The sequence below is a fragment of the Peromyscus maniculatus genome, chromosome 1 (genome assembly GCF_049852395.1).
Source record: "Peromyscus maniculatus bairdii isolate BWxNUB_F1_BW_parent chromosome 1, HU_Pman_BW_mat_3.1, whole genome shotgun sequence".
In the NCBI taxonomy this organism is placed as follows: domain Eukaryota; kingdom Metazoa; phylum Chordata; class Mammalia; order Rodentia; family Cricetidae; genus Peromyscus; species Peromyscus maniculatus.
Window position 1 is genome coordinate 123,840,150 of NC_134852.1, and position 19,446 is coordinate 123,859,595.

Here is a 19,446-nt window from a genome sequence, read left to right on the forward strand (position 1 = left end):
AGATGTTATGTAGAAATAGAAGGAGCAAGAAGGCCCACCCACACACGTGAGTATGGTGGCCCACAAGATGATTCAGAATATTGTGAGTACTGAGCCAATTCATGTCTCTAACTTGGTACTGTAAAGACCCCCAGAGATAGTTGTCCCATTTTGGTTCCTCCCAACAGTCCTTGGATGGTGCCGATTCGAGTTTTCCTTCCATAATTTCCCCTGAGGACCAACTCACTGTTGGCTAATCAGTCCGATGCATATCATGGTCCTCATTACTATGGCCCTTATCATTCCAAAGTCACTGCCATCACCATCTTCCCCATCCAGGTGTTATTTCCACCCCCACACCACCACCCTCAATGTGCCGTAATCCTTGACCATCTTGTCCAATTACAGATGCTGATCATTGTAATCTACGGAGCTTAATTCATTTTTACACTCCTGTAAGATAGGCAGTGGCACTCACCCCTCCCTTTTTTAAAGGAGGGAACAGGGCAGTCAGGTACCTCCCAGCCTTCTCATAATTAGCCAGTGGGGACTCTGGAGATCTAATCCTGAATCTTTGCCCTTTACCAGTTCCCTGTGTGTGCCCACAACATGACTTCAAATAGCCTCTCTCTCTCTCTCTCTCTCTCTCTCTCTCTCTCTCTCTCTCTCTCTCTCTCTCTCTCTCTCTCTCTCTCTCCCCCCCTCCCCTCCCCCCCTCTCTCTCTTTCTCTCTCTCTCTCTCATTTTGTATTTTTTAATCCTTTGTAAGCAATTTTCTCAAGGTTTTGGATCTCTTAACAGTCTCTCTTGGGAGCAGTCATTAGAGAGAAGATTCTATTATTTATTGCTAAGCAGTCAGTCATCTTTGGTCATTTACAAGATGCAGAATGGACTGCACGTTTGAGCCTTTCTTTCAGGAAGTCTAATGAAACCCACCAGATGGGTAGGTCCTCCTGAATTCCTTCAACTCAAACTGCAAAATACCATCATTTTCAGGGTCAGTTATGGACTGAAACCCCATACAGAGTTCAGCTCAACCTACAGAGCCTCCATCTTGTGTGATATATTTAATAGACGAGAGAGGGTACAACCTTAGAACCTGCAGGAATACAGCACTCTGGGAAACTGCTTATAGCTAGCTTGTCAAGGGTACTGAATAAATGTACAGAAAGATGGTTATTTGGGATCAGGAAATTTTTTTTTGATAGTTTAATCACACATCATATGACTTAATGATTATCACATGGTGAAGAAATCCATGTAGCCAGCATTCACATGAAGAACTGGGACATTGATTGGGTCTGTAGTAACATCATGTTCCCTCCACATCACTCTCCCTCCTCCTCCTCCTCCACATCTGACTCTAGCACCAGACAGTGCCTGATTTTGAACTTTTACATGAATATTTGCCAATGCAACCATACCATTTGTATTGTCTCTCCCTCCCCGCTGTTTCCTCTCCCTTTCCCTGTCCCTCTCTCCCTCACCCCTCTCACGCTGTATGTGTTTGTGTGTGGTATATGTATGTGTTCATGTGAGTGTGTGCACGTGCGTACTGAGGCCCAAGAATGATATCACATGTCTTCCTCTTTTGCTCACTGTCTTATTTTTTGAAACGAAGTTCCTAACTGAACCCGGAGCTCATCATTTCAGACTATCTAGCCAGTGAGCTCCAGGGCTCCACCTGTCTCTGCATCCCAGTGCTGGCTACAGATGTGTGCTGCTGTGCTCAGCTCTTATGTGGGTGCAAGCAATTCAAATGCAGGTCCTCACGCTTGCGCGGCAAGCATTCTACTGACTAACCTATCTCCCAGCCCTGCCATTTGCATCCCTTTGTGTCGTGTACAGCACAGTTTGTTAGTTTTCCTTAGACATGCTTCCATTTGCTTACACGACTATGTCACCAATTATATTGTCCAATAGAGTGATGTTTCCAGTTCTATGCTCCTTCAAGTGGCATCACTCCAAGCATTCTTCTAAGTGTCTTTGGTGCATACAAGCATGCGTTTCAGAGTTGTATAGTTAGGTCATGGGGTATGCGTATGGTCAGCTTCAACACAGTGCTGAAGAATTTTCTAGCAAATGTGCTAATTTTCACTGTCGTCAACAATGTGTGGAAGTTCCAGTTAACAACATTTGGTATTAATCCTTCACATTTAGTCAATTTGGTAGTTATGCAGTAGTATTTTATTGTGACTTTAACTTGTATTTCCCTATTGGCTGATGAGGATCAGAATTTTTCACAGGTTTTAGGTAGCAGGGCACCTTCACCAAATGTTCATGCATCTGCCTATTGTCTTTCTTCTTGATTACCAAGACTATGTAGATTTTGGATGGCAGTTAGGTATCGCCTATAAGATTTCAAACATCTTTTACACCATGGCTTGCCTTTTCCCTTTTCATAGTGTCTTTTGATAAGAAAAGTTTGGGAGCATCTCATTTATACATCTTAGACTTTATGACCGGTGCTTTATTATATCCTATTCAAATGCTTTCTGCTCTGAGGTCATTTACATACCATCTTATACCACCTCCAAAAAGCTTTCGCATGTAAATGACAACTGTGTAGATGTATTTTGTGCATGATATGGTCCCCACATGTCCTTGAACCATTGATTTCCTATGCTACTGTGCATTCTTTATCACCCATAGTTCTCACAGCTTTCCAGAACTTTTTTGAGCCCTCCACTGTTTAATTGGCTCACTTCTCTTTCCTTGTTGTAGTGCACTGGCTTGATTTCCATAGATCTGTAAGTCTTCATTTCTGGCAATAATAAGCCCTACAACTTTGTATTTCTTTCTCAAGGTTGTCTTGAATATTCTTAGTGCTTTGCATTTTCATATGACTTTTAGAAGCAGGTTGTCAATATCACACAAAACACATTGAGACTCTCATTTACTCTGCACTAAATCTATACAGCAGTTTGAAGAGTATTGACATTCGTGGCAATTCTGAGTCAAGCAGACTATGAGCACTGTTCTGTAGGCTTGCTGTCTATCACCCTGTGCTGATCACCACACTGAGCCAGATGCTGTTCTAGCCCTCAAAGGCTTACAAGCCTGAAGACAAACACAAAGCACATTGTAGTCTGATATTTTTATTATGGAACATAGTAACTACTACTATTTTTAAGAGAACTCTTAGTTTTAAAATATTTTATTTTACTTTATTACTATTGTTTGTGTGTGTGTTGTGTATATATATATATGCATGTGCTTCTTATGACATACATATAGAGGTCAAAGGACAACTTTGTAGAGTCAGTTCTTGCCTTCTACTATTACGTTGGTTCTAGGGATCAAACTCAGGGCATCAGGCATACATAGTCAGCACCTAAGGAACCATCTTGCCAGCCCTAAGTATTACCATTCGCCTCAGTCTCCTATATGCCAAGCTATGATCTTAACAACATCACATGTACTCATGCATTTACACTGTATACTAATGCTTGAAAATAAGTGTAGATAGTATGCTAATTATGTAGGTATTTTTATGTAAAACATGCCTGTTATAATCCTTTTAAGCTTTACTATGGTGTGATTTCTGATAGGCTTTTTTTTCAAAGGGAAAATAGCTTCCAGATTGTCTTCATCATCTTGGAGATTTTTTCTTTTTTTGAGATTCACAGGAACTAGTAGGTCTTGTGATTCTTTTTTCTATTTTTAAAGTTTTGTTTATTTCATTTTGTGTGTGTGTGTTTGTGTGTGTGTGTGTGTGTGTGTGTGTGTGTGTGTGTGTGTGTGTGTGTGTACTGCATGCCAGAAGGGTGAATCAGATGCCTGGAACTAGAGACACTGGATGGGGATTCTGGGAACTGAACTTGGGTCCTCTGCAAGAGCAGCAAGTGCTCTTAACCACTGAGCCATCTTTCTAGCTCATGGTTTCAAATTATTAGAGAAGAAAAAAATCCTACAACTTCTTAAAAATAATCATTAAGTTCTAGTCCTGAAACTTTTGTAAATTTACTTTGCTAAAAATCTTCAGTACTATCTTTAAAAGATGTAAAATGTAGGGCTGGGAGATGGCTCAATGGGTAAGTCACTTTCTGAGCAAGCATGAGAACCTGAGTTTGGATCTCCAGAACCCACTGACTCCAATCTCTGTTCTCTACATGCCCTTGCATGTGCATCCTTACACACAGGTACACACACACACACACACACACACACACACACACACACACACACACGGAGGTGGTGAAAAGCATTATTGCTTTTAGACAACTGTCTGGAAACATAAGGTAAGTCTATACAAGCAGTGGCATAGAAATTCTTCTCTCCCTTGTGAACTCTGTCAGGAGGCAATCCCAGACTTCTAGAAGCATTGTGCAGATATTATCTTTGTGGTTTACAGTCAGGAGAAATGCCCTTGACTAGAAGCAAAGCACTTGGATTCCAAATGACACCTTGCATGATGTGAACTTGAATAAATCTCTCTGCTCTGGATATCAGAAGTCTAGTCACAAAGTGGAAGGGGTTAAATCAGGTCATTGTCATATAAAGTCAGGGATCTGTGCAACAACTTTGGGTTACTTGGGCCAGTGAATTTAGAACTTGTGTTATGTGTATAAAATGTCTATTTATTTGTGCATTTTAAACTTTTTGAGTTCTACTCTCTCTCTATGTGTGTGTTTTTGTATATGTGAATATATGTTATTTGTATTCAAATACATATATTTTTTCCTTTACTAGCCTCTTTATCATTAGCAATAAAATGCTTCCTGAAGGATGTATCCTAGTTAGCTTTAATTGCTAACACAGCCTAAAGTAGTGATTCTCAACCTTCCTAATGCTGCAACCTATAGGATAATGAACCTATGAGAGGAAAGCAGCTTCCTTTGAGGAATTGCCTTGATCAGAAAGTCTGTGAGCATGTCTATGGGGGGATTTTCTTAATTATTAATTGATTCAGTCCTAGCCCACTGTGGGCAGCACCATCCCTAGGAAGGTAGTCCTGGGCTGTATAAGAAAGCTAGCTGAGCATGAACCAGTATGCCAGCCAGGAAGCAATGTTCCGCCATGGTTCCTCTTGTATTTCCATGGCTATGAATGAGTTCCCTGGTCAGAGGTAATTCTGCTTGAAATAGCAAGCAGGCCTATTGGTGAAATTATTAAGGTCACCCCACGTAGTTAAAAGGGAGGTTTATTTAGTGGCGTAACTTACAAGTGAAGGGACAGGTAGGTTGCAGGGTCTGGGAAAGGTGTATCGAAGTCCAGTGGTGTTCTCTGGAGAACTCTGCTCGGTCTACCTCCAGCGTCCAGGGTCCAGGAACCAAGAGAGCCCCCACATCCATAACTCGGGTCTTCAGCGTCCTCTCTCAGCCCCGCCTTGTAAGCATGGCCATTACCGAAGCCTCAATGGGTGTTGGAACTTCCAGGTCAAAGCTGGAATGACTACCCACTACACAGGCCTGCCTTCTGGTTCCTGCCTTAAGTTACCTCAATGATGGACTGAGACCTGGAAGTATAAATCAAATAAACCCTTTCCTCTGTAAATTGCTTTTGGTTTCTCACAGAAACAGATTGAAATTAATTATAGAAAGTAATTTTCATCTCTTATTTTTGTTTTGTGTTTTATTTCTTGGCTTCCTTTAGAAAAAAATTCCAGCATCTCTCTTTGTACAACCCAAGGTTTCATTACTTTTTTTTCTGGAGATTCACCACCATAGCCAAGGCTACCTCACTCTTCTGGGGTCTAAGACCTGGGAGAGATGCCAGCAGAACTTAGCATCAGTCTTCCTTCCTACACAGGGGTTGCTATAGCTATATTCACAGCTCTAGCTGTCACATTTGGTCCATATTTTGCTTGGAGCTGGGTTTGGCGTGCATGGCTCTGGTGATGTAAACTTTAGGACTAGCTGCTCCAGGAACAGGGAAGGAAGTGGTCTTCTGGATACTTCTCTGGACTTCATTCTTGTTGGGCTCAGCAGTGTCAGACATTAGGAAGGGACAAAGCACACTGGAGGCCCAAGGCCCAATGTCTATGAGGACCTGCTGCAGCCAGATACCCAGGGGCAGCATCCCCACTTGGGGAGACCTGTAAGCATTTTTAATCTTAAGAGAGTTCTGGTCTTTATGGTGACGTCAGAGGAAGTGTCGTACAAAGGGTAAAAATTTACGCTGTTCCTGAAGTTTTGGGGGAATGGAGGAATTTAAATGTCACAGGTATATGAGGACCATGAGAAACACGTCTGTAGGGTAGACTGCCAGGGCTCTTCTGAAACTGCCAGTGAGTGAATCCCAGGACCAAATGCAGTGAGGTGGGCAGTGGGGCTGTGATTAGCGGGGTTGCTGAGGCAGAGTCTGAAATGCTTGCAGCCTGTGGCCTGTGACTGGGGAACAGCGGTTGCTTGTCTATGGTAGGCTGGGTTCCATGAAGCCCACTACAGTCACACCCCAAAGCTTTGTTAACCAGCTCATTGACTCATCGTTCTGACATTTAAAGACCTGAAATCAATGGGTCAGCGGAGAGGCTCCTGGAGACGGCTCTGAGGAAGTCAGCTTTCTCCAGCCTCTGGCTACCAGCCATCCTTATCATCCTTGTCCCAAGTTGCTTCATTTCCACATCTACTCTGTAGTCACATGCAATATGTCCCTTGCATGGTTCACGAGTCTTCTAATAGGAGCACTAGTCAGACTGGATGTAATGACTCCACTACTCAACCCACCCCCACAGTCTATTGTGGCCTCTCCCTCAAAGAGCCCAATTCAAACAAGGTCATACCCCCCCCCCAGGTGCCCGAGGCCACAATTTCTACATAACTTTTTGCAGGACATAATTTAACCTGTACCCCATAGCTTTTGATGGTGATTTGGATGCAAGTGACTTACAAAGGAAATATCCCCAGGGGAGACCAGGAAGGGTATGTACAAAGAAGAACATGGACAAGCCTATAATTCTGGGCAAAATCCCTGAGGGTGGTTCTAGTCTGATTCTGTGGCCAGCTTGGTATGTGTCATAGTTAGGGTTTCTATTGTTGTGAAGAGACACCATGACCATGGCAACTCTTATAAAGGAAAACATTTAATTGGGGCTGGCTTACAGTTTCAAAGGTTTAGTCTATTATCATCATGGCAGGTAGCATGCAGGCAGACATGGTGCTGGAGAAGTTGCTGAGAGTTCTACATCTTGCGCCTCAGGCAGCAGAAGGAGGTTGTGTGTCTCACTGGCCATATTTAATCCTATAAGACCTCAAAGCCCACCTCCATGGTGACACACTTCCTCCAACAAGGCCACACCCCCCTAACAGTGCCATTCTGTATGGGCCAAACATTCAAACACATGAGTCTATTCATTCCTATTCAAACCACCACAGAATGCAAAGAACCGCTTGGAGGTGTCTGTCCTCTATGAAAGAGAGCTGGGGCTTCTGTAGGAGGTTCTGGTGACAATCCTCTAGAGCAGAGTCACAGGTGCTCTCTCGGTCACTGGAGGCCAAGGTCCATCAGTCCCAGGGTCACATTAAAATGGTGCAAATGAAGTTGAGGACGCCCTTGCTGTCAGCTGCTCTGTCCCCTCCTGTCCTTCCTTCATCCCAGGGCCTTTAGCATCTTCGATCATTTCTCTCAAAGATTCCAGGGCTTCTGAGCCCTACACTTTTCTGACTCCAGTGTGCTTTACTTCATTCTTTCTTCCCCACTTTCTATTGAGTTTTTTAAATAGATGGACATAGTCGTGAGATGAACTGACCAATCGCAGTATGATATTTGGAATTTTTTCAATTTAATTGTGTGTGTGTGTGTGTGTGTGTGTGTGTGTGTGTGTGTGTGTGTGTTGTCTGTATATATGTGTGTGCACTGTATATGCCTGATGCCTGTGGAGGCCAGAAGAGGGTATCAGATTCCTTGGAACTGGAGTTCCAGATTGTTGTGAGCTAACTGGGAATGGAATCTGGGTCCTCTGGAAGAGCAGCCCGTCCTCTTAACTGCTGAGTCATCTCTCCAGCTCTGATATTTATACTTTTCATGTCTTTGAAGTTCTTCTGTGAGATATCTTTGTATTGGTGACTCATGAACAGCACTCTATTATCTGAGATAGTGGTTTTATTGTTTGCAATTTTAGAATTTTTTGGTAGTGGTTTTATTGTTTGCATTACTGAGCCCATTTGGGGAGTTTAGAAGACCACATGTTCCTCCTAGAAGGGAAATGGTATAACAGAATTATGTCAATGATATAAACTGAATGCATTGATTTTTAAACTTCAGACCAATCAGTCAATACTTTAAAAAGAGCCATATCATGATGAATACATCCAGGGCACGAATCCATGGGTGGAGTGTTAAGCTAGGGAGAGGACCCTCAATTCAATGACCTTGAAGATGTCTGTTGACCTTTCTATCTTGGTTCCTTGTCAGTGACATTGGAACCCTGAATTAGAGCCTCCATGGAAGTTCTAATAGCCTTTCAGCCCATATCTAAAGCCCAGAATCTGGAACACAGGATAGAGATACATTTTCATCTGAGGAAACTTGAACCTGCCTTAGATACTTGGTGCTGGGTTATGTGGATACAGAGGGAATGAAAACCCAGCCCCTCTCTTGAGTGAACTCAAAACTCCTACTGGTCCCTTGATTTGGCAGGCAGAGAAAGGAGAGGGAGAGAGGAAGGCTGTGGGTAAAGCCTGTGGGAGGCAGACTTAGAGACAGGTATGTGTCCAGTCTGTCTATGATACCTGGGGCAGAACTTGGGCAAGGGGGGAGCTGGGAGGGGCAGTATAGCTGAGGATACAGAAGGTAAGGGGAAGGTGTTTGGAGAGCAGAGAACAGTATGTGTCACCCAAGACATCCAAAAGGAATCTGGATTCCTCTTGGGTCACCCTAATAGAAGTATAGCCAGATGAGATCATTGTCAAGATGGGAGTTTCTGACCAGGGCTGTCCTTATCAAATTGAGATTATTAAGACAGAGCTCACCTTACCTCTGTCTGAGTGGTTCAGGAAGTTTTAAGGATGCTTGGGAGGTCCTGGCAGGATGATGGTGAGTTTGAGAGCAGGCTGGACTACACAATGAGGCTCTGACTCAAAAATAAACAAACAAACTAAGTAAGGAAATAAACATAAAAAGGATTTACAGATCAGACTTCAGATCTGGCATTTAGCAAGCTCTTAAATATAAGAGGGAGCTCAGTCTTTCCCATCATCCTCTGTCCCATACTCCACAGGGATGCAATGTCGATGGAGTACTCAGGTCTGGTCCTGTAAGTCGAATGAAACCCAATTGATTGCTGTGCTGACAGTGGCTTTCTTGTCTCTCACAGTGACACTCTCAGCTGCTCCTCCTTCCTACTTTAGAGGCTTCACACTAATTGCCCTCAAAGAGAACCGAGAGGGCGATAAGGAAGAAGACCATGCTGGCACCTTCCAGGTAAGACACCACTCCCTGCCACTGCCTTTTCCAGTGGCCTTCCCTGCCTGGCAGGTAGAGACTGAATGAGCTTGGGCTATGTGGAGGATTCTAGATAAAAGGAGAGGTTAAGGCATCTTGTGTGGTTTTTCACGTGCTTCCTTGATGGTAGACCACGTGGGCCAGCTCCACGAGAAGGACCCCACAATCGGCGGCAAAGGACACAAGCCTGCCTGAGCAGGCTTGGTCACCCAGCAGGGTTTGTCCCATTCTGGAAGATCCCATTGCGGGGCTCTGGGCTCTCTGTAGCCTTGGCAGCAGGCAGTGCAATGTGGGGCGAGTGCTCAGAACCTGGCTCAGACTTGCTCTTTCCCCTACACTCAGCGTCTTGTGATTGCCTGGAACAAGAGCTCAGGACAGCCAGGCTGGAGGGAGTTCAAAGCCCAGGAAAAGGATGCTACAGGAATGTGGAGACTTACTTGTGAGGGAAGAGTAAAAGAACTACACATGCTTTGCTTGGCTAAATGAGCAGACAAGTTTAGGAGGTGGTGGTCTCTGAAAGTCAGTCCTCGAACAGCAGCTCCAGAAGGGGGTGAGGGGTGGAGGGGGGGCAGCTCTGCTCATGATTGTGCAGAAGGCCACGGCAAGATGAAAGTGGGTCAGGAGAAGAAAGGGAAGCTCAAAGGCAAGGCCCTGACAATAAGTCATATTTCACTGGAATATTCCTCCAAGGGAGGCGGCAGGAACATCGACCCTTCTCTAGCGAGATGTCAGAACACATCCCAGAAGGGCTAGGGGTGAATCTAAGGGGAGGTCTGGCCAAATCTACCCTGACCATTTCTGGTCTCCATTTTTCATTGTTCTGGAATTCATTTTTATCTGGAATTTGCAAACTCAGAAGAGAAAATGAGAAGTCAGGAGAATGCTTACACTCAAAGCTGGCTGCTGCTGACTCTGGTGATGTAATGTGTGAGCTTCCTGGGAGATCCCGCCCCAAATATCTTGTCCACCAATGACTTTTAATCACTTGGGGCCAGTTTGTAATCACAAGCTGAATCTTGTGACTTAAAATTTTTATGTTTCAGAAACATCTCTTCATTTGTGTGTGCATGCACACATGTGTGTGCCATGGCATGCATGTGGAGGTCAGATGACGCCTGTCAGCAGCTGGTTCTCACCTTCCTCCACGTGGGTTCTGGGAATTGAACTCATGTCTTCAGGCTTGGTAGCAGGTGTCCTTATCCTGTAATCCATCTTGCTGTCTCTTTCTTTTGATTTTTGTTTTCTTGTTTGTTTGGGGAGGGGAACATGGTCTTGCCATATAGTCCTAAATGCCCTGGTACTAACTATGTATCCTAGGCTGGCATCAAAGTCATGGAAAATCCTCTTGATTCAGACCTCTGAGTGTTGGAGTTACAGTGGTCATGGTCATGCTCAGCTAAAACTTTCTTTTCTATACACGGGAGTCTAGGCTTCTGATCTACTGAAATTGTTAGCTCTATCCCCATTTAGATGGCACTTTCGTGGGAAGGTACTCTTGATAGACACACAAAAGAGTGACCCAATAATAATACCACCCAAAGCTCGTGCTTGTGGAGTGCCTGCTGTCTGCCAGGCTCTGTGCTGAGTGCTGTCTCTTAGCTTAGCATGTCTTACCTTAGCTTGGAACTCTTTTGAGCTTCAGAACTCTTCCTGATTTTTTTTCCTCATTTTTCTTTCATGCTTCTGACATATGACATTTTTGTTACATGGCCATGGTGGTGTTACCAGAAGCATCAGCTGCATATGGGGACTTATAAATGCAAACTCTCAGCCCAAGGAGACTGAATGAGTCAGACCTCAGGGCAGGGTCTGGCCTGTGTGTTAACCAGCCTTCTAGGGAGCCTGAGCCCCTGTGGATTGAGAACCTTGGATGTCATGAGACATTGAGGAACCCATGCCTCCTCCATCAGTCATAACAGGGACACATCAGTCTACTGCTGTCTATCTTCTCATTGTCTCCACCAGCCCTGGGGAGCAGAGTATGTAAGAACATGAAAACACCCATTATGAGGGTTACAGCTAATGGGCCAGAGCTCTGGAGCCAGGTACTTTTTGGTTTCCATTCAGTAATTGATCTCAGAACAGCATGTTGGGGTGAGCTCTGTTGCTCTCTTTACACAGTGGAAGCATTTGGGGACTCAGAGAAAATAACTTCCCTCAAGCCATCAAGCTGTATGAAAAGCTGAGATTCAAATCCAGTCCAGGCTCCAGGTTCCTGTTCAAAACCATGCGTGGCAATTGGTATGTGCTTGTTCAGTGCAAAAAGGTGGCCGTGTGTGTGTGTGTGTGTGTGTGTGTGTGTGTGTGTGTGTGTGTGTGTGTGTGTGTGTTGTAACAGCAGTGCATGTGCAGGGTTCCTGATATAGTCTAATTCTACTTAATTCTTGTGGCAACCTTCTGAAGTCAGGGTTGGTATTAACATTTCTCACAAGATAAAACCGAATCTTCACGGGATTAAGTCAAAGCAAGCCAACACCTCAAAGCTCCATGGCTAGACTAGTATGTTTTTCTCATAATGAATGTCTCCATCTTTTCCTTACCTTTGAACCACTAAAATGCACACCCCACTTGGTTCTCCTGGTTTCTGAGGTTAGTTGGGGGGTGGGGGTGGGGTGGGGGGTGGATCATAGACCAGATTCCCAGATAATCTCTCCTGTACCTTTCTGCCATAGCATGGACACATTTGAAAGCTGTCATCTTTCATCAAGTGGCTGATTCATTCATTCATTCAGCATCACTTATCGGGTACTTCCTGTGCCATGCACTGATTGAGTTCAGCACTGAGGGCCATGGCGAGACAGAGTTGTCCTGACCTGGTAAAGCTTGCTGTCCTCTCCTTGGCATCATCCAGTTAAGTCAGTCTCTGCAGCTGACGGGTGGAAGAGCCAAGTCACCCACTAGGACAGAAATAGAACAATTATAATCACCACCACCTTCTTTGAAAATGGCATTCAAAAAGTAGCTAGCTATACATCTTCATCTCATACCTTCCTTCCCTGAAAGCTCTGAGGACTTAGTAACAACAAAATTTGGGTACACTGGGGCTGGAGAGATGGCTGAGCAGTTAAGAGCACTTGATGTTCTTGTAGAGTACCCAGGTGTGTTCACAGCACCCACGTGGCAGCTCACAACTCTCTGTAGCTCCAGTTCCAGGAGATTCAATGCACACATGTGGTGCACATACATACATGCAGAGAAAATACTCATAAAAGAAAATAAAGTTTTTAAATGTTTGTGTAACTCTAGATAAAGATCACATACTTATTTCTTTTAAACATCAAAAAAAATACTTATATGTATGTGGTAGGGTTGGGGTAGTGGACAACTTGCAGGAGTTAATTCTCTCCTTCCATAGTTGGGCTGGGCATTGAACTCAAATCATCAGGCTTGGCCACAAGCACCATTACTACCTGCTGAGCCATCTTGCTGACCTCATTTTCATGGTTCAAAGGGGGTATTAGATGGGTTGTTATGCTTCTAAATGTCTGAGGACTTGGCAGAAAACACAGACTCGCCCACCACATGTAAAAGCAATAAAAGCAGTGGAGCTGCCTTGGGCTTAGTGGGACAGTGAGGGTTACTGCTCTGCTGGCTCCTGCCGAGGCCCCCAGAAGAGGCGGGGTGCCCTCCTCTGCTCCAGGAGTGGGTTCCAGGGTGGTGGCATTGGCACATGAGGGTATCTAGCTGCCAAAGCGAGAGAGACACTGGAGCTCTTTATGAGCTGGCTGGGTGTACTCATGGTTAATTGCAAGTGACAAGGAGTTCAGAGACAGTACTGTCTGTACAAAAGTAACTCGCCAATCTTAACAATTCAGCTCACTAAAAACAAACTGCTCCCTGGTCCCAGGCCCAGAACAGTCCGGCTCACTCTCCTGCCTCCAGCAGGTCTCAGCCCCAGATGTCCTTTTCCAAAGGAGCTGGGTCCTGATCACCCCATTTAAACCTACACTGCCCCCATTACTTTGACCCTGAGCTGGAGTCCTTTTCTTCTGCATCTACTCTTTGTGCTTACTACCAATGACACACTACCTTACCTGCTTCACTTGCAGCTATGTGTATTATCCACCCCTTCTGCCATGCCTCCCAGGAGATGGGGTTCCATTTATCTCCTTTGTTGCTGTATTCTCCACTCTCAGCAAATCTGCCCAGCACAGGGCTGGACACACATATTTACTGACAAAATTTCAAGCACACTGCACTCAAGTTGAAGTTACTAATCTGCCAATCTATCACACCACTGCTATATGACACTCAGGACCTGTGAGTGTCAGCTAGTCAAACAGAGATAGTCCCGTGAACATTTGTCTGGGGTGAGCCCCAATTCCTACAAACAAGACTTTAATTCTTCTGTATTCTTAAAATGCTTCTATGACCTTATCACCAATAATAAAAGTTCATTAGCATCTAATGGGTTCTGAGCCATTTTAGAACCCCAAAGAAAGTTTTGACACACTTTTCTAAAGCTGAAATAGTATTGCACACTTATTCTCAGGAATTGTCTTTGTATTTATAAGAAAATTTCTTCTTATTACATTAACTTTCCATGCCTGATATGAAGGGTGATGTAAAATGCTGTCTCCCGGTCAGGACTGGCTGTTGCACTGTGACCTCACAGCAGCTGTGGCTACCTGCACAAGACCTGCTCAAGATTGGGCCTCTCAATATTCCATCATGGAAGGAGAAGGAGCTTGGGAGGTCCTGTCCCTCCCCACGGAGTCATTGGTAGTTCATGGCTACCAGGAGAAAGGGAGGCCCCTCTTCAGTGGTGTGGCCATTGGTTAATTCCCCATGCTCCAGTAAATGACCTCCCACCCATGCTCCTGTAAGCAACCCTGATTAAACCCAGCGGGTCACACATGAGAGAGAGAGAGAGAGAGAGAGAGAGAGAGAGAGAGAGAGAGAGAGAGAGAGAGAGAGAGAGATATGAGGGGGAACTTGTGGGAAAAAGTGCTCAGTGGGAGAGAGCAGTGGGGTGTAGATAATCAAAATATGTTACACACACGTATGAAATTGTTAAAGTTGTATTTTAAAGGATGTTAGGATTTTTTGAACTTTATATTCACTACTATAAATAATGGAGTAACACTACAGAACCAGTTTCCCTATTTGGTCTTCATTATGACAGATTCTCAGAACTGCAGCTACGAATGCAAATGAGGTGGGTGTTTCTGTGCTTTTGGTGCGTGGTGGCAAAGTACAAATTTTTCTCATTTCTGTGACCTGACAAGAAGCAACTCAGGGAGAAAAGACTTGTTTTGGCTCAGCATCCGGGGATATTCCCATCATGGCAGCAAAGGGCTGTGGCAGTGGGGCCACCTCCTGTCCACAGAGGCAGAACGCTGCTTGCTCACATCATGGCAGATCAGAGAAAGGGGAATGCTGGCACACAGCTGGCCTCCTCCTTTTCTTGCTTTTTAAAAACGTAATTTGGTCCTTTGACAGTTTCCCATGCATGCACATACAAACACACACACACACACACACACACACACACACACACACACACACACACACACTGCAATGTGGTTATTCTCCCCTGCCACACTCTTTTATTTCCCTCCTTTCATTATCATTCCCACTTGATCCCTTCCATTCTCTTTCCAAGATTCATGATGTGTGTGTGGGATGGGGTGGGGGGTAGGTAGGTGTGTATGGGTGTGTGGGTGTGTGGGTGTGTGGGTATATGTGTCTTATTTAGCTTAACCAGAGACATCTGTGTAACCATGAGTTTAGGGATCATTCTTTGGAGCCTGATGGGCTCACTAGTGAGTACATGACTGAAGACGATGACTTTCCTTCTCTCTGAATCTATCAACAGCAAACAGTTTAGCAGAGAAGAGTAGGTCCCCCTGATTCTCTCCTCTATCCTAGCTATTTGTGGGCCCATTTTTGTGGGCCCATTTTTGTGCAGGCCAGAGCAAGCATCCACAGTTGTTGTGAGTCTGTGTTTGCACTGACTGTATACTGCCCAGAGAATAGCATTTCACCAGTCTCCTCCCTGTCTCCAGGATCCTGCCTTTTCTTCTTCTGCTGTGTTCCCTGAGCCTTCAGAGAATGGAATAAATGTCCTGTTTAGGGCTGAGCATGCAATTATCACTTGTTCTTGGCACCTTGAGCAGACACGAGTCTCTACATTCATTGATGTACACTGGAAGGAGGTGTCACTGATTATGGCTATGAGTACCATTTGTCTATAGGTATGAACATAAATGCTTAGAAGACAGCTTGATCTCATGTCACTTTAGCTAAGCAATAATGCTAATCTCCTCCCAGGGCTTACAATCTCCCCAGCCATGGGTTTCTGAGCAGGTTTACAGTGTGAGGCAGGTATTGGGGGTATTACTGCTCTTGCAGAGGACCTGAGTTTGGTTCCCTGCACCCATGTCAGGAGGCTCACAACCGCTTGTAGCTCTAGTTCCAGGGGATCTGATGCTCTCTTCTGGCCTCTGAGGGCACCCACTCAACATGTGCAAACGCGCTCGTGCACACACACACACACACACACACAGGTTGATTCACGTACAGTGATGAAAGTACTCATTTGCAGAAAGTTGAAGGACAGAAAAATTATAGGAAGATGGTAACTTTTGAGCTGTCCCCTAAGGTGGACAAATTTTGTAGCTGGACAAGAGGTAAAGAGAAGGATGCATGTGAAGACTTTCCCTCACTCAGTCTGAAAACCCATCACATGGTGATGCTTCCCTGGATATTTTTGACAGGTCACAGTAAAGATTTTTGTTTAAAAAAAGAAATAAATGAACTAGAGCCTGGTGACATTGCTAGGCCCACCCCTTCGCTTCAGGAACTCAAATGGTGGAGGACGCTTCTGTTGAGTCATGATGCTAAGAGAACTGTCACAGGAGACACTTCCAAAATGCGGAGATTACAGATGTGCACCACCACATCTGGCTCAGTTACTGATTGTTATCAACAACGTTCTCAGAGCTGTATCACTAGAAGTGGAGACCAAATTATAATTTGACCAAAGTCTCCATCCCCACACTGGGGTTGTGGGTACCTCTTTTCTATTTGTTTCCTACAGTACTTTAATTCTGTCCCTCTCTGCAGGAAGTTCCATAAGAAGGGGAGCTGTCACTTTCTTTCAGAACGAGTTTGGTGCTGAGTTCAAGTCTTACACACCATCAGAGCTCAGCAAGTATTTGTCACATAACATGAATTAATCTTCTCTCAGATATCTTCCCATGCAGTAGGCATTTAGTTAGTTTTTTGTCAACTTGGGACAAACTAGGGTCATCTTGGGGAAGGGAACCTCCGTTGAGAAAATGCCTCCATCAGATTGGCCCTTGTAGGCAAGTCTACGGGACATTTTCTTGTTTAATGAGTGATGTGGAGGTACCCAGCCCACTGTGGGCAGTGTTACCCCAGGGCAGGTGGTGCTGTGTTGTGTAAGAAAGGTAGCTGAAAGTAAACCTGGAGAGCAAGCCAGGAAGCGACAGCCCTCCTGGGCCTTTGCTTCAGTTCCTGCCTCCAGGTTCCTGCCCTGACTTCCCTTCATGATGGACTGTAAGCTGGACAAACCCTTTTCCTCCAGAAGCTGCTTTTGCTCGTGGTGTTTAAAGCAGTACTGATCATCTTTCTATTGTGTGAAGAGACACCATGGCCAAGGCAACTTACATAAGAAATAGTTTATTGGCTCACATGTTGAAACAACAACCACAAGGCAGAGAAAGAGCTAATTGGGGATGCTGTGGCCTTTGGAAACCTCAAAGCCCTCCCACAGTGACTCCAACAAGGCCACACCTCCTAATCCCTCCCAAGTAGTTCCACCAACTGGGGGAGAGCACACAAACATATGAGCCTATGGTAGCCATTCTCATTCAAACCATCACACACAGCAGGACTAGCCACAAGGATGCCCTCTTATCTGCTTTTTCAGGCTAGGTAATGCGGACAGAATTCAAAGTCTAATTCGGGCATAGAACTAGTAAATGGCAGTGAACAAGGATTCAACTGCCCCAGGTCTATATCATTTTCTCCTTTTCTGTCTTGTAGCTCTAATGAGGGAGAGAGAGACAGTCAGAGATCAACTGCTTGGTTCCCTAAGTCCTTGCTGGATTGTTCCAAAGACCACATCAGGCTTATGGTTTTTACATATCTGCCATGCCACAGGTCTTAGTCCTTCAAAGTTGTATCTCTCCTGACATCCAAGTCTCCTGTGATCCCACTGAGGGCCACTGCTCCTGCCTCATCTCTGAGTTCTGAAGGGCTCACTCAGTATAGCCCTCTATTCTAGTACTCTGCACACTGTGTTGTCCTGATGAGTTAACTCTCCATTCATTTGCAAGGCTCAGTACAGAGACAGAGCTGGGCCATGGCCATCTCTCTATTCCCATGGTCTCATCAAGGTCTGGCACGCTGGTCGGTTGATAAGTGTTTTCCAAATTGATGGATGAATGCTGATGGAATGTCTAGCCCTACCCACGTGCTGGCACAAGTTGACCTCATACTTTCCTGCATGGGAAAGAGCATTGTTTACACATCCATTTCTAAAGGTCTGGAAATCATTTTCAAGTTCATGATAAAATTGTTTAGTAATACATAACTTTTATAGCCACAATAATTTTTTGTGTGTATCTATTAAGTAGTTTCTAGCAATGCAGTAAGTTGGGCTGAGGGTGTATCTCAGTGGTAGAGCATTGGCAGCATGGGCAAGGCCCTGGATGTACACTGTATAATAAAGCAGATATATCTTTATTCCAGGTCTAACATTTGATGGTGTAGGTCTTAAGTTTGGTTTTGTAAGCACTTAAAGCCATGTTTGTTTTTCAAAGAGTTAAATTCAGAGTAAGTGGGTTATCATTCACCAAAAACAGTGGTCTACTCTAGGATATTTTCGTTATGTTTAAATATTATGATTATTTAACATTGTACATTCTCATAAAGAAAATCGTCTCATTTATTTATTTGTGAAAAGAGCAAATGAGCCCAGCAATGTGTCAGGCTCTGAGGATGTAGCTATGAGTCAAGCAGACTGAAGTCCCTGCCTTTAGAGACACCATGTTTCACTCTTTCTTCACTGAGTAGTCAGATTTTCTAAACCACAGAGTTTTCAGGATCTCACTGTTGTTTCTCACTGCACATGAACAGGTAGGGGTCTGGCACCAAGCCTCCTTACAGAGGTTGCAGAGTCTTCTCCAAGTTTCTTGGGTTTGGTTCCACCCTCCTTAGATGCTTGAGTGTCTCACTGACCCCTGGCTGGTATCTGAGGTCCCACAGTCATCCATGCTCAAGGCACTGGGACATTGACCACAAGACGTTCCCATGTATCTCCCATGTGCTTACTAAAGCAGATCCCCAAAGTCCCATTCTTCTGCAGTCTCCTCCTTGGAATGAAGCTGAAGGCCTTAGTCTTGCCCTGATGCACTAATTACTCAATATGGGTCAGCATTTCAAGATTTCTCTAGATTCGTTATCTTTTACCCAAGGTAGCTGGTCACTAGTTTTAAGAGCACCTGAGCCCTACATCCTCAGCCCCTGACACCTGACTCATAGTCGGTTTCCTCTCCCCTCTGCTTGGAATGTTCTTCTTGACGCCAACAACCCTAGCTCCCTTACCTCTACAGGCTTTGGCTCCAGTGTCACATCTATCAAAGATCCATTTCTAGAACAATCCCCCAACCACTTGTTTTATATCAGACAGGATCTCATGTGGCCCAGCTAGGCCTTAAATCTACTATGTAGCCAAGGATGACCTTGAATTTCTGATCTTCCAAAGTAATCCTTCCATAGGATTACAGGCCTATGTTACTATGACTGCTTTATATGTGGTGCAGAAAATCAAACCCAGGGCCTTGTGCATGCTAGGCAAGCACTCTGCCCACTAAGCTATATCTGTAGTTTGCCTCATCATTCTTAATCTCATTTCCCAGATTTCAGTTTTATTTGACTTAGCATTCCTTAACATTTCACATGCATGGTGCTCATAAGCAATTTCCCCTCGCTACAGTATGAACTTCACCAGGGGATGGACACTGTTTTGTTCAGCAATATATCTTTTTGGTCCTTATAGCAGTATTTGGCACACAATAGGCACTTAATAAAGAGCTGTCAATTTATTAGGTA

At 44.5% G+C, this 19,446-nt stretch overlaps 1 protein-coding gene across 1 annotated transcript in view; it reads left to right on the forward strand.

The window, feature by feature from the left end:
- The window catches only part of Spon1 (spondin 1), a 287,223-nt gene that overhangs the window by 16,204 nt on the left and 251,573 nt on the right, over positions 1 to 19,446 (forward strand). The window contains exon 2 of the mRNA XM_006978617.4: positions 9,236 to 9,342. Within this exon, the coding sequence (XP_006978679.1) occupies positions 9,236 to 9,342 (107 nt within the window). The remainder of the gene's footprint in view (positions 1 to 9,235; positions 9,343 to 19,446) is intronic.